The sequence below is a fragment of the Lactuca serriola genome, chromosome 9 (genome assembly GCF_051521515.1).
Source record: "Lactuca serriola cultivar US96UC23 chromosome 9, Lser_US96UC23_V15, whole genome shotgun sequence".
NCBI classification, from domain to species: Eukaryota; Viridiplantae; Streptophyta; class Magnoliopsida; order Asterales; family Asteraceae; genus Lactuca; species Lactuca serriola.
Window position 1 is genome coordinate 80886712 of NC_136416.1, and position 14734 is coordinate 80901445.

General features: G+C 37.2%; 1 protein-coding gene across 1 annotated transcript; it reads right to left on the reverse strand.

Moving 5' to 3' along the window:
* Window positions 1-55: 55 nt before the first annotated feature.
* LOC145074040 (uncharacterized) lies at window positions 56-2641 on the reverse strand. The gene is made up of 8 exons (XM_079020484.1): window positions 1629-2641; window positions 1456-1532; window positions 1218-1386; window positions 1033-1121; window positions 805-969; window positions 645-722; window positions 455-558; window positions 56-379 (listed from the first exon to the last, which is right to left on the reverse strand). The coding sequence occupies exons 1-8, from the start codon at window positions 2239-2241 to the stop codon at window positions 274-276; spliced, it is 1401 nt and encodes a 466-aa protein (XP_078876610.1). The 5' UTR covers window positions 2242-2641; the 3' UTR covers window positions 56-273.
* Window positions 2642-14734: the final 12093 nt, after the last annotated feature.

Below are 14734 nucleotides of genomic sequence, written 5' to 3' on the forward strand. Positions count from 1 at the left end.
TATGATATGCTTAATATGTAAGAAATTATTGTACTTACGAAACACAAACAAAAGGTATTCCAAGATACAAAATAAAATAAAATATTAACAAAATGCAAGTAAAAGGGCATTAAAGAATCCCCTTGCATATTATCCCATCACAACATATATATTTTTCAGTAAATAACATTAAAACCCTCATCTGTACAACTTTAAATGAAAAAAAAAAAATTCCCAAAAAAGAATTAACAAGAAACCCATTTCATGATCATTTTGTATGTTGATGAACAACATTTAAAACAATCGAAAGAAAAGACTCGTTGACCCATCACCAAATGATCGTATATCAGCTGGTCTTACTAAAGCTCTGCATAAAGGACACGTCCTCTCTCTTTCAAACCTACATACATCACAACTCATCAACATCTATGTATATATGCATGTATGTATGTATATATAAAAAGGTATATCTAACCATTCTGAAACACAGTCTTCACAGAAAATATGGTTACAACACAGCAATATTGGAGCTTGCATTTTTTCTTGGCAAATAGCACACATGTCTCCTGCCTCACTTACCTAGTAAGAAACCTTAAAAATATCAAAACAAAAAACATACTTTTCTATTTTTAATTTAATAAATGAATGATTTTGTAAAGTGACACCTGTTCTGATGTTGCATATGATCCATAATGCATTTCTTTTCGTGATAAAGCCTTCATTGCAGCATAGAAGGAACCAACCTACAGGGGCAAAACAGGAAATACATTAATAATACCCATTTTCACTAAAAGACAGATGATTGATAATTATTGACAATAATACCTTCTCCACTATTGATGTAAGCTTAAAAGTCAAATATAGCCCTGTGATCAAAGAAGAAAACAAGCTCCCGTATTCTTTGTTTAAAAAGAATCTGTACCAAACTGGAGCAGGTAAAAACGCACGGTATAACAGAAGGGCATATTCGACCAAAGTCAACATTTGACCCTAAAATACCAAAAATGCCATTAGAAAGTTTTCAAAACTTGAATTGAAGGTATATTAAGTTACCTGTCTACGAAAATTATGACCCCTGCCATTTTTATAGTACATAAGGAGTACTAATTTTAAAGTCATTGCTGCTTGTCGCACCATTGTATCTAAAGGGAATAAATTTTCATCAAGAATCATCAGATACTCATTTTACACATCATAAAATCTTTATTAAAGATGCAATAATGGAATGAATTTCATACCATTTACGATTATTATGAAAATGGCATGCCAGAATGGTGGGATTGATTTTGGGGGAACCATTAACAATGGGGAACTAAGATCATCGTTTTGATACCACCAGTATACTCCAATTACATGAAGCGTAAAGATTATACCATAGCCTATGAGAACAGAAAGTTTTCTCTCCCCCTGTAAAATTCATCGATTATTAAGCTTAATGGGTGTTTTGTGATCGTTTAGTGTTGGTGGTATTCATACCTTTAAAGCTGTTTGCTTTCGAAGAATGTCATTTGACTTGTACATGAAAGCAGTTACATAGATTGTTACAAAGAAACCTAAAATCAATTATGAATGAATAATCAGTAATGGTATTTGGAAAAGAAGAGATAATCAAAGTAGAAAAGTATATGGTTAGTTTCAGCTTTGAGTACCTTGCAAGTGTTGACGAATGAACACGACAATTAAGAGTAAGGAGAACGGAAGAATCTGCTCAATCCACCTCGAAACTTGCTGCAAGTCATACCTTTGTTGATTTGATGAATCACTGTTATTATTACTCCCATTAGCTCCACTCCTGACATCCACATCACTAGAATCGGCCATCTCCCTCTCTCTACCACCACCATCTCCGCCTATGACAGCGGATTCTCCACCGTCGTCACCATGCCCCTCTTCTTGCTCTCCGTCACCCATTATCCGAATTGAAACCTCCCCTTCGTTATTACTACCATCGCTACTAGAAGCCGTACTGGAATCACTCGAACTATGATTATGATGGTGTGGAATCAAGCTCTCGGATTCATGATTATCGTTGCTTGACCTAGGTCGTAGAAAACCCGAATATTCAAATAAAGTAGTTACAGGAGCTTGTAAGAAGCGGACTATAGGAAACGCAGAAGACGACGTCGACCTTCGGGAAGAACTGATGCCACCACCGGCGCCCCTAGTCGTCGGAGATGAAGAATCTGATGAGACTGAGTTTGAAATATTACCAGTATAGCTATCAGAATTCGTCGTGGCAACACCAACACCCACTGTTTCCATCAATCGTGTATAAAAGTAAAACCCTAATCGTCAAATTTAATATTTTCTTCCTGCACACGTTCAACGATCTTAGAGCTACAAATTCCTCAAATTGATCGAAATACTGAAGAAATTTACACCGAAAAGGACATGATTGCGATGATATATGGAAAAAATAAAAAGTCAAAGGTTTGAATAATGATGAATTGTTTGATGATTATTAGGAGAAGGGAGAAGTTTAGGGTTCTTTGTTGCGATTTGAGATTATGAAGTGGAATTAAATTACAGATATTGAAAAGGATGGTCGATCAATGAGATTGAAATAGTGAAGCGGGCAGAGGAGACCGTGTATGAAAGACGAGACGGCAAGAGAAAAAGCATCTTGAACATATACGGCGACAGCCACGGAACAACCTATCTTTTGACATTCTTCTTTTTTTAAACCAATACTTATAAAAACATTAATGAATATACTTTTTAATTAATATTTTAGAACTTTAGTTATTTAATAAGAGCAATCGCCCATAAATACTTCTATTAACATACACTTCATAACTTAATTTCGTATTTTGGTTTCTGGACTTCAGTTTATTTGTTTTGAAATTTTGTAAAGTTAAAGCTAAATTTGTGATTATTTATCTTAAATTTTTCCTGTCAAGACGATGAATTGATTATGTTTGATTGTAAATTTAAGTGAAAATCTTTTGGAAAATCATGTGTCTCCTTAAGACCCAAGGCAGGTTTGGCTTAAAAATTCTGACTATCCGGAATATTATGTGTATGGTCTACTATATCTAGATGAACCTTACTAATAAGGATTCTTTTTGGGTCAAATGGATATTCTCTTACAAACTCATCGATTGTAACTTACGGGATGTCCTAATTAAGAGTGGTACCAGTTGGGGTTGACGAAATATCCTTATTAAGAAGAATAAGATTAGAGACTTCATTGTATCCCAAAATTGATGATGACAACTTTGTCTCTGCTTAGAATGACAACCAACATCATGTCGGTCCCTTTTCTCGATTTTTGACTCCATGTATTGTCAATCAAGTGAGTTTTCCCCTTGATGCTACAGCCATATACCTTGTCTGCATTAGTACTTGGGTTAACGTCTAGTGTGACACACATGTTGCACTTAGTGGTCACACATCTTGTAACATCCCAAAAGTACGACTCAAAATTTTGATTTCTAAGTTTATCAAATTCACAAACACAAAACATCATTGATTCCAAAACCATGAAAAACACAAGATACTTATAGTGTATAATCAAGACAATCCGTAGAAAAACATTATCATAGCATAAGTCCCAAAATCTCTATTGCGGAAAATCATAGTGTGATGCGACGCGATCAAGTCAGCCCCTTCCCCTTCGAGCTGGAAGTACCTGAAACACAATCTGAGACAGTAAGCACAAAACTTAGTGAGTTTCCCCCACCATACCACATACAACACCAACATACTGTCAGACATACCTGGGCGCCCGACCTACCCTGTCGAGCATATCTGGGTGCTCGATCTACCCTGCCGAGCATATCTGGGTGCTCGACCTACCCTATCAGGCATATATAGGTGTCCGACCTACCTTCCGGTTTATTTCAACCGGTTACGGGGTCTATTTCGCCCCTACCCCTACCACATAATAACACACATAAATCACATAATCATCAAACAATACATAAACGATGATAATTATCACACAAACAACCATCATATTATGCAATAAATAAAGGGACGACTTTGGTGCCTTCAACTCGTAACTTTCTCGAATGGAGACTCACCTCAACTGTGAATGTCAAATCGTACTCCTTGGATGACTCAGGACCCCTCTCCCTATAGCACAACAAACTTCCTAATTAGATATTGGATCTAAACCTGACCCTAAGGTCTAAACCCTGATTCATAACATAAGGCAAAGGTTCCCTAATCTTTGCCCTATTGGGCCTCTTCCTCCCAAGGCCCAACTTTCAAAATAAAATGTTTAAGTCCAACCAACTAAGCTTTAAGGCCCAATAAGGCCTAATACCATAAATCTTAGGCCTAGGCCCAAAGGCCTTAGTCCACAGGTGGGCTTGAGGCCCAATAATTCCAGGCCTAAAATCCTAAAGCCCAAAAACCACTTTTGATCCACTGCATGCGTACACAAGACACATACGCTGGCCTTGATCAGATACGAAAGATTGACCCAGTACGCGTAGCGTACCAAGGGGTACGCCTAACGTACTAGCCAACCATCTTAAGAACTTCCTTGTGACTTAATCCGTTAAGCCCTAACATCCAACACATAGATCCAGACCCCTAAAGACGTCCTAAACCATAACGTTATAAACCTTATGCTTTTGCATGCATGGATGGGGATTAAGACATAAATTAAGTCCATAAGCTCACGTAGTTGCTATCTAGCACCTACATGGTTGAGGCTAAACCATCAAGGTTCGATTTTTATGGCTCCAAACACCTCCAAGAGTGTAAAAGGATAGCTCATATGGACAAGAACTTCTAAAAGTCAAGGGATCTCAACTATGGGACCAAAATATAACATAAAACACCCAAAAACTAGATCTAAGCATGCAATGGTCAAGTTTAAAGCTTTATACCTCAAATAAGTCAGAAATGACGCCAAACTTCTAGATCTACAAGCCTTCTTCACATCCTTACTCCTTCTTTAAACTCCTTCTTCTTCAAAATCACCAAATATCACCAAAAATGCGCAAGGTAAGCTCAAAATGTATGCAAGAGGCTTAAGGTTCGAGTTTAACACTTTAGGGACATTAGAGGCTGAGAGAATAAGGATTGGGAGGGACTTAAGATATTTAAATAAAGTGCAAACCCTAAAATTTAGGGTTTACATCTGGCCAGCCTATGCCCATCATATGCAGGGTCTTCCCCCTATTCGCGCCTCTCCAATGTACGTCGTGCATACACTATGTACGCCCAATGTACGACCCCTTCCCATATTCATAATATTATTATTATTTGAATAAGTAGCAAAAGAAAATAACTGGAAACTCAAGCATTACAAATCTCCCCTACTTGAATTAGACTTCTTCCTCGAAGTCTGTTGTTGCTGCTGGAAATGGCTTCGGGTGATGCTCCCTCATCTCGTCCTCTGGATTCCACGTCCATTTTGATCCCTTACGGTGCTACCACTGCACCTTTACCAGCTTGAACCTTTTGTTCCTCAGATCCTTCGTCTTCCTGTCGAGAATTGCTACTGACCTCTCTATGTAGTTCAGGTGGTCATCCACCTAAATGTCCTCCAAAGGAATCACCGCAGAATCATCAACTAAGCACTTCCGCAGCTGCGAGGCATGAAAAATGTTGTGGATATACCTGAGATCCTATGGAAGGTCTAGTCGGTGCACCACCTTGCCTACTCGGGCTATAATCCTGAAGGGTCCGATATACCCGGGGACCAACTTTCCCCGATTCTTGAAGCGAATGACACCTTTACAAGGTGACACCTTCAGGAGAACCATATCCTCGACCTGGAACTCTAGGTCCGATCGGCGCCTATCGGTGTAGCTCTTCTGCCGACTCTGAGCTGTCTAGAGTCTACTCCATACCTATTGAGTCAACTTTGTCGTCTTGAGTACCACCTAGGTACTCCCTATGACTCGCTGACCAACCTTAACCCACCATATCGGGGTTTTGCAGTTTCTCCCATAAAGCATCTCAAAGGGAGGCCGGTCGATATTGGTGTGGTAGCTATTGTTATAAGAAAACTTAACCAACATAAGGTATGTATCCCAGCTACCACCGAAATCCAGAACGCACACCCGCATCATATCCCCCAATGTCTGGACGGCCCGCTCGCACTGACTATCCGTCTGCGGGTGGAAGGTCATGCTGAAGTGCAGACGAGTACCCAACTCATCATAAAATTTCTTCCAAAATCTGGAAGTGAACCACACGTCTTTATCGGAAATCACAGAAACCGACACCCTGTGCCCAGTCACAACATCCCTGATATAGATATCTGCCAGCTTCTCGGCAGAAATACCCTCTTGTATCGAAATGAAATTGGCACTCTTGGTCAATCGATCCACGATGAACCTGATGGGTTTTGAGCATTCTAACACTTCCTAAGTGTACATGCAACCTTAATAACCTTGAATCTATGTTTTCTCTATATACATGCAAATTTCTTTTTCAAGGTTATTTCCTAACTAGCATGGCATGGGGAATAAATAAAATATAAAAACTAGTAGAAATACATACCTTGTTGTTGCTTGGATTCCTTCAAGACTTTATGAGCCTAGCACCCCAAATGTTGTGCCTCAAATGCTTCACACAACACCACAAAACTTGGAATAACTTGAGAGAATATTTCTTACACTCAAAAATCGGTTATGCCTTATCTAGTAACACTAGTACCGATTTTGCTAGCCAAAGGGTCCCTTTTATAGTGGTGTCACAATTAGGGTTTCATTAAGAAGACCCATAATTGTCATGACTCTTCATTTCTTGTAACTCCCATGGACTATCCATGGAGCTCCAAATGGTTACATCCATAACCCATAAACCATGGATCATTAATCCACCATAAAAGAATTGATGATTGTCATAATCAACCCTATATATTTAATTAGTCTCACTTTGATCACCAAATTAATACTAGATTAATACTTGATCAATACTAATTAAATAACACTATTATTAATATATTAGAACTTATAATATATTAATAATCATAAGTGCCTTATTCTCTCATTTAGTCTATCCAAGTATTACAATGCCATGCAACCCAAATGGACCATGCTGGGTCGGGTCAAGTACATACCAAATAAAGTTATGGACTTAGACACTATATCCAACAGTCTCACACTTGGATAAGTCTAATAACTATATTTGCAAATATGACTTCAAAATCCGACTAGCAATCGTAGCTCTTTCAAAGTCTCTCGGAACTGAGATGATGATGATACGCCATTTAAGATAAGTGATCATATAATCCTCTGTTCTCATGATATCATCCGGACAAACACATGGAACATGGTCTTACTTATTGTCCAGCATTTGTTTCTCGATCTCTGATTTGTTTCGACATAGAACTAAATTGAACATATCAATTAGGTTCTGACCGGGCCCGGTACATAGGACAAAACCAAATCATCGAGGGGCCCAGATATTGCTTCTATTTCTAGAAGGAACAGATAAACTTCGACTGATATGCTTGTACTAAGTACTCGCTGAATTACTCACAAAGGCACGTTTTATAACATCGAGTTACCAATGCGTTTTCGTACAATCAATGAATAACCAACTCATAGTCAACAACTCATATCTCTAGGTTTGAAGATTTATATGATATTACCGTCTCACGATCACTCGAGATAAATTCCATGAAGTGATGCAAGTGAGCGTGGGTTGAATCCAATACTCAGCCCTTATGAGTACTCATAAATGTTGTAGCAACCATTGCATTGTCTAAAGCACTTTAGACAAATCATACAAGCCAAATTCATGACAGTCTTGATTCATATCTACTTCCAACATATGACTGACTGTGGATGGTTTGAATAATATGATATATACCATAGCATAATTATTCTGGAAGTCAAAACATGCAAAGTGAAATACAAGAATAATACTAATCTTATATGGCCCCAACACTTTGAGTGTAAATAAAACACCTTTTATTTAAGCACTATATTGATTACTCATTATTTATGTTTCGATTAATCAACTTTATGCTTGAATTAAAACATTAGTTGTCCCATGCTCCAAGCATGTACACTATGGTTTTCCAAACAACAATTATGCCATACTCCAAGTATGCATACTATGTTTACATATGGTCCTCTCTTTGTGAAATAGATCAATTGACAATATTCCAATGATGCTCATTTCACAATTCCAATCCTTGTTGTAACTGCAAGAATACCAAACTCTTGCCATTTACTGTAATCTGTTAGATTCTAAACTTATATGCAATGATCCCCTTGTAATGACTATGCACAGAAGTCACAAAGACTTGGCAATAGACATTTCAAAGTATTCCAATGGAAAACAATTCCATGGAAATGAAGTCTCAAATTCAAAGTACATTCCTTTGAACATCCTTCTTGCATTAAGTTCTCTAATCTTACACAGATTCAAAGAGTAACTTCCACCTATGGAAACATTTCCATATTCCCATTTTGACCATCACTTTTGAACAAGAGTTGCCTATTTTCAAAATATGTCAATATGGTCCTAACTCTATACTTCCAATTTTCCATGAGTAACCAATCTTTGGTAAACCTCAAACTATCTGTCACACCCCCAAACCAGAACGGCGGAAACGTTCGGGGGCGGAGGACGTCATATTCAGTATCATAACAGTTCATAGAAAGGAAAGTACACACCACCATACATATTAAGGTTTCCAAAATGTTTACATAATTGTATTCGTTACATGTTCAAAAGATAAATACATAAACATCTTTCAAAAGAAGTAATTAACGTCAGCACGTTAATCCTCAAAAGTTGATTTCCAAACCTGCTTAGCGGTTCCCTGAGAATACAAGTTATTTCAAAGAAAAAGTGTCAACAATTAAGTTGGTGAGTTCATAAGTAGTGTTTTGAGAAAATGTACGTCATTCGAAAGTTCATGTATGTTTTCCAACGCGGTATTTTCAAATGAAAAGAGTTATGATTCATTGGGTTGAAAATGAATGTATTAGATCCAGAAAATCTCATATTTTCCCTAATAGTTGAGATATGATTTGTTGTGCTTTCCAAGAAAAACCCTTATTTTCTTATAAAAGTATGAAATGCATATGAATGTTCGTGTTATAAGTTGTAAATAGTTGCACCAAGAAAATCCCTTATTTTCCTATTAGTTGTTTGTTTTAGATGCAGGAAAAACCCTTATTTTCCTAACATAACTGGCAGTCTCTAAGACCGAAAATCGCAAGCAACCGACGTGCTTAAAAGTTGTGGCATAGTTTTATATAATAAAGCTATACGAAGATCGCACTTGTTAGATGAAGAATAGTTTTAATAGCTACTCGTTCATAAAAGCATAATACCATAATAATTGTATATCCGATGAGTTTTATAACCATACTAAACATAATATGCCTGTAGCGACGTTCTTCAGGCGTCGTAGCGTTATGACAACTGTCACCCCAAAAGACGGACTGTAGCTAACAGTCAGGGCGCGGGATCATGACTTTCCGTATAGATCTATACACATTCGACACGTTCTCCGAACGGGAGACTCTGGTTATAGACAGGACTTGTAGCGATACCTTTTATCAAAAAGGCAGTGTTTGAAGATGTACATGTCTCATGGATTCTCAACTAAGTCTGTATTAAAGTAATAGTTTTGTATGCAAAGATCATCCTTTCTCACAATGTTTTGACAATGCATAAATCATAAGTTTTTAAAATGCATTAAAACGGTTTAACAACGAAGGATACTTTGGAATTTCTAAATACTTTGTATAAATCTAGTGCATGCAAAGTATGACAAGAGTTTTCACATAGTAGTAATAAATCACAAGTGATTCATTTGATAAAAACGAGTAAAGTGAAATTTTTGATGTAGAAGACAAGTTTGTAAACAAAACATATATATATGTATATGGTGTTATATATATATATATATATATATATATATATATATATATATATATGTATAAGTTTTAAAAGATGATTTGGTATGTTTCGTAATTGTTGTTCATATTCTTACGTTTTTATTAGAAACTTTGCATGAAATAATCCTTAAGTTTGATACTAAAGACCTTTTTGTACTTATCACTTTTGTAAAAATGGTAATTAAACATATTTAAATGATTGTGTTTTAACTTCCTTAATGTATAAACATTGCTCAAAAATGTTAGAAGGTGTTAATAAATCTATAAACCACTTTTGACAGTTTTACCCTTTACTGTCCCTGTTTTTAGAAAACTCATAGAAAAATCATCGTAAGTCAAAAACTGAATCCGTCACCACTGAGAGTTTATAAAATGAGTCTACTTTGTTCCCAATTTTTATTATGATTTTTAGTGGTCTCAAACTAGTGTGAAAATGAACATATTCACAGACTGGTCCGAAATCACTTCTGAAATGACAGGCAGTTTTATAAAAATCGCCATAAATTGTAGAAAAATCGTATGAACGCATGCGAGTAGTCATTAGAAAGGTATAAACTTGAACTATTTGCATATTGTACAGTTTTGAATGATATTATGTTTAAGATGGTCAAAACAGTCCGTGAACAGGACTCAACTTTTCTGTAGAAAGCTGTCATATAAATTTAAGTTATGTTTAGTGTTCTAACTTGTATTCCCCCCCTTAAAACTTGAATAAAACATGAAAATGTAGGGGTATGAACTCACCTTATGTGAATACTTGAAGAATGGAAGGTTGAAGATGAACTTTTGGTTGTTGGTTTGATGCTCCAAAACAGCCACTCTTTTGGCTATGTTGCTGTCACGAAAATTTCACAGCAAAAGAGCAAGAAAAAGGGTAGTTTACTCACTGTTTTGAATCAATAATTTTGAGTATCATAACAAGTAACTTCCAGGGGTATTTTGTGGTAAAATATCAAGCAAAAAGGAAGGTGTAGATGGGTGAAATGGTGGCTGAAACACAAAAGGGACAACAACCCTTTTGTTCATGGTTTTGATGGCTTTGGAAGGAAGTTCTTGTTCTTGAAAATGAGATGAAGGTTGAGAGTAATTCCATGGAGTATTGGCTGGTCAAATGAGGGTAAAATGAAGAGTAAATTTCGTGGATATGAAGGAGGAAAGAGTGGAAGAGGATAAGGGGACAAAACCTAGACTAGCTTGTGATGGGATGTGAGTTTAAGTGATGTGATATTGTCTAGCCACTTGCTTGGGTGGTTGCTTAGAGATAGAGTTAGTTAACTAACTAACTACTAGATATTTAGTTAGTTAGGAGTTCTAGGTAAGGAGAGGGAAGGTCTTAATCTTGAAAATTAGAAGAGGGATTAAGAAGCATTCTTAGTAAAATGTCTTAAGTGATTAAGCACTTATTAGTTAAGTTGGCACTTATCTCCACCAATTCTCTTATCTTAACTGATTTAGAAATCATATTCCTTACATGAAATCACTTTAGGTAATGACCCATAACTAGTCATTCACTAGATAATAATACATATGTACAAATGCATACATGTATACTTAGTATAAAATAACAATGTAGTTTTTGTGTATTTGAACTTTAATGTTTATGTTTTATTCTTTTTATTCAAAAACACTTGGATACATTTTAATTATACCTTATAATAATTCATTTTATATTTTAATTTATTTAAATATAAAATTTATTGACCAATGTATAATTTCGTGACATTTAACCGGTTAACCATATCGTTAAACACTTTTTGTCACTTTGGTTCGTATATTTGTCGAATTTAGATCCTACACAACTATTAAGCACACGTTTTACATAGAACCTAACTTAATTATCGACTAGATACATGTTATTACAAAAATTAAGTTTGTTGCGTTCAAATGATGTTATATGCTAATTTCACAAACCGGTGATGGTTCGTAGCCATACATCATAACGAAATTTATCAATAGCTACTTGTTTTATATTTCACAATAACTTATTTAAATAAAAGAGGTTAAATTCCTTCAACCATTCTTGATGAAATACTCATATTGCGTAATAATCAAAACATAGCATCGTACGATCGTTCCTATTTTTACCAATTGTTACATTCTCCCCCCGTTAAAAGAATTTCGCCCCGAAATTCAACTTGTAGACGGGATATCACTAAACAATTGGGTTTTTTTTTTTATCCTCGCACTTCTTAGTGAATTTCGGTCCTCGCTTGGCGTTCCAACGAGCCTTCACTATGGGCATGCGACTTTGTTTTGTCCTTTTGACCTTCTGATCCATGATTTCCACCGGTTCTTAGATGAAGTTTAGACTCCCGTTGATTTCAATTTCATCCGGTGGAATAACAAGAGTCTCATCAGATAAGCTCTTCTTCTGATCCTGGGATGCATTAAATCGTTCACGGGTTTGAATAATCTTCTCTGTAGTTTCTCGTATGATCTGGGGGCTGGTGAGAGTGTTGTTAGGAACTTGTCCCTTAGCGAGTTGCGTATTACCTACCTCAGCCCAACACAGAGGTGATCTACACTTGCTTCTGTAGAGAGCTTCGAATGACGCGACTTTGATGTTAATGTAATAGTTGTTGTATAAGGATTAGATGAATGGTTCTTCCGTTTTGTCTATCAGTTTGAGGGTGATATTAAGGACTTCTTTAATGACTATTGAAAACACGATGCGAATCGCCTGTCTCTTATCCAAAATGATAGATAGTGGTATACTATGCAGTCTCGCAATCTTCTTGTGATATGCTCCTATCAGCTTTTCTATTTTTCTTTGTAGCCTTGGTTGGTAGAAAGTGTGTGGGTTTGTTTGATTTGTCTACGCTCGCTCAAGTGGTAGCGTGTCCATCCGCTGTCTTGGGTAACTTGTCATGGAGTTCATGGTATGACTCATAACTGATTCATCTATCATCTCTTTGTATTTATAAGTCATATATAATTAAGAATGAAAAGACAGTCGAATCGGTGATTCTATTCTAAACCCACATCCAAACAAGGAAAAGGATTTAAAGCGAAATTACCAACCCTAAGTCCGTAGAATCTTAATTATATAGGGCTCCAATATATACACTTAGTAATCATAGATTCACTAGTATGGGTCCATAGTCTCTACTTGAGTGGGGTGATTAACTTGGGTGAGATGGCATTTACAACAACCCTTTTCCACAACTACTGCACTTAGGTTGATTTTTGAACTCGGGTTGTCGTACGGATGATATTCCCAGGAGATCTTCTCGGAATATATCGAGAAGGTTACGGGCTTTTTCAACATCCATGATGTTTTTCTCTTCTTGTTTCTTATCCACAGCACGGGCTAGGACGGCGTGGTACCTCCTGTGTAAGTACTTCTGAGCCTTGTTGTAAAAGGTGAGTCGGGGGTTTGTGTCCGGTTTGTCGCCATAGACAACGAGGGTTCTATTACTCGATGGGTTTAGGCAAATGGCCTTTTCTTAATATATGATATCGGTATGGTGAGGAAACTAACTAATACGTTGTTAAAATGAAAATGTTGTAAATTTTATTGTGACCGGTGTTAGGATGATTTGAACGAATTGGTTGATTTAGTGTTAGAGTGCACCCTATGTACGCGCCTCTAGTGCTTTTGATTATTCCAATTCTGCTATAAATATTTCGTTTAAGTTTTTGAGGTTTTTGGTTGAGAAATTGATTAAATCTACGACTCACAATACTCCTCTCCGCGTTGCTATTATATAATATCCATGCATATGTGCTATCGGGAATGAACGTACCGGAATCTCAGCGGGGTCTATTACTTCTTTCCCACGCTCTGTTGCTAAAACACTTCCGACGCTCCTGACGTCTTTGTTTTTAGTCTTCGGGAACTCCTTTATGAAATGTCCTACTTCTCCACATCTGTAGCAAGTCCGAGTCATCCCAGCTTTTGTGTTCTGGGCGGTCTGTTGAGCCGGCACCCTACATAAATTTGTGGTATGCCCCTTTTCATTACAGTTCTTGCAGTGCATTTCCCTGCACTTTCCTTTGTGATGAAAGCTACACTTGGTGCATTTTGGCAGGTTTCCAACATATGGTCTTGTCGGCACTGAGGTAGTAGGGATGGTGGTGGTATGGAATTTCACTATTTGTTGTCTTTTGGTAGGTCCTTGATTTGGGGCGTCGTGGCAGGAACATACTCGAGGTGTCCCTGGTTGTTATTACGATTGGAACTTTCGGCGCTGTTCCCGCTTTTGTTTGTGTTGTTAGCGCCGAGGTGTGCCATGACTGCTGTCACGGCGGCTGTTACCGCAATTTGAAATGTTATAGGGTCTATTTATAGAACTAGTGTTGCACCAGTATGCTGATTACCTTCATGTGTCAGCATGATTCTATTTTGCGAGTGGTCTCCTCTGCTCTCAGTTCTGTGATGACTGTCCAGGTTGTAGCTGTAAGGGTTCTTTGTCCTATAACGACTATCTCCTTTTCTAAGGAGTGTAGGTGATCCGTAATGTTCTCTTGATCGGCTTGCCGGTCTATGGGTGCTATGGCCCGAAGTATGGTGTAGTGAGTTTATGTCGGTTATGGATCATCGGTTGTCCTCTCCAATCTATATGTGTGGCTAGGTTGTTAATTGCGGGTTGCTTCCTGAAATGAGAGGTGGAGGTTCTCACACTCCTCTTGATAGGGTAAGGTTTATTGATGGTATCTCCCGAACTTCTTTCTCCACCTGGTCCCTTCTCAGAAATCTTCTTCCTCGTATTTCATCTATTGGTACTCTTCGAAATCTTCTTCTGGATCCTTCTTGATCCATCTATTGGCTTCGGTGGCAGGTTAGTAGGGGTCTATGTGGAGATGAAGTCTAGCTGATATGCCTATGCGAGAGTAGGGGTAAGAAGCATATGAAGAATCTAAGTGTGTGGTTCTATTGTAACGCAAAATACTGCTATAGTATTTTAAATTTGTATGTTAAAGTT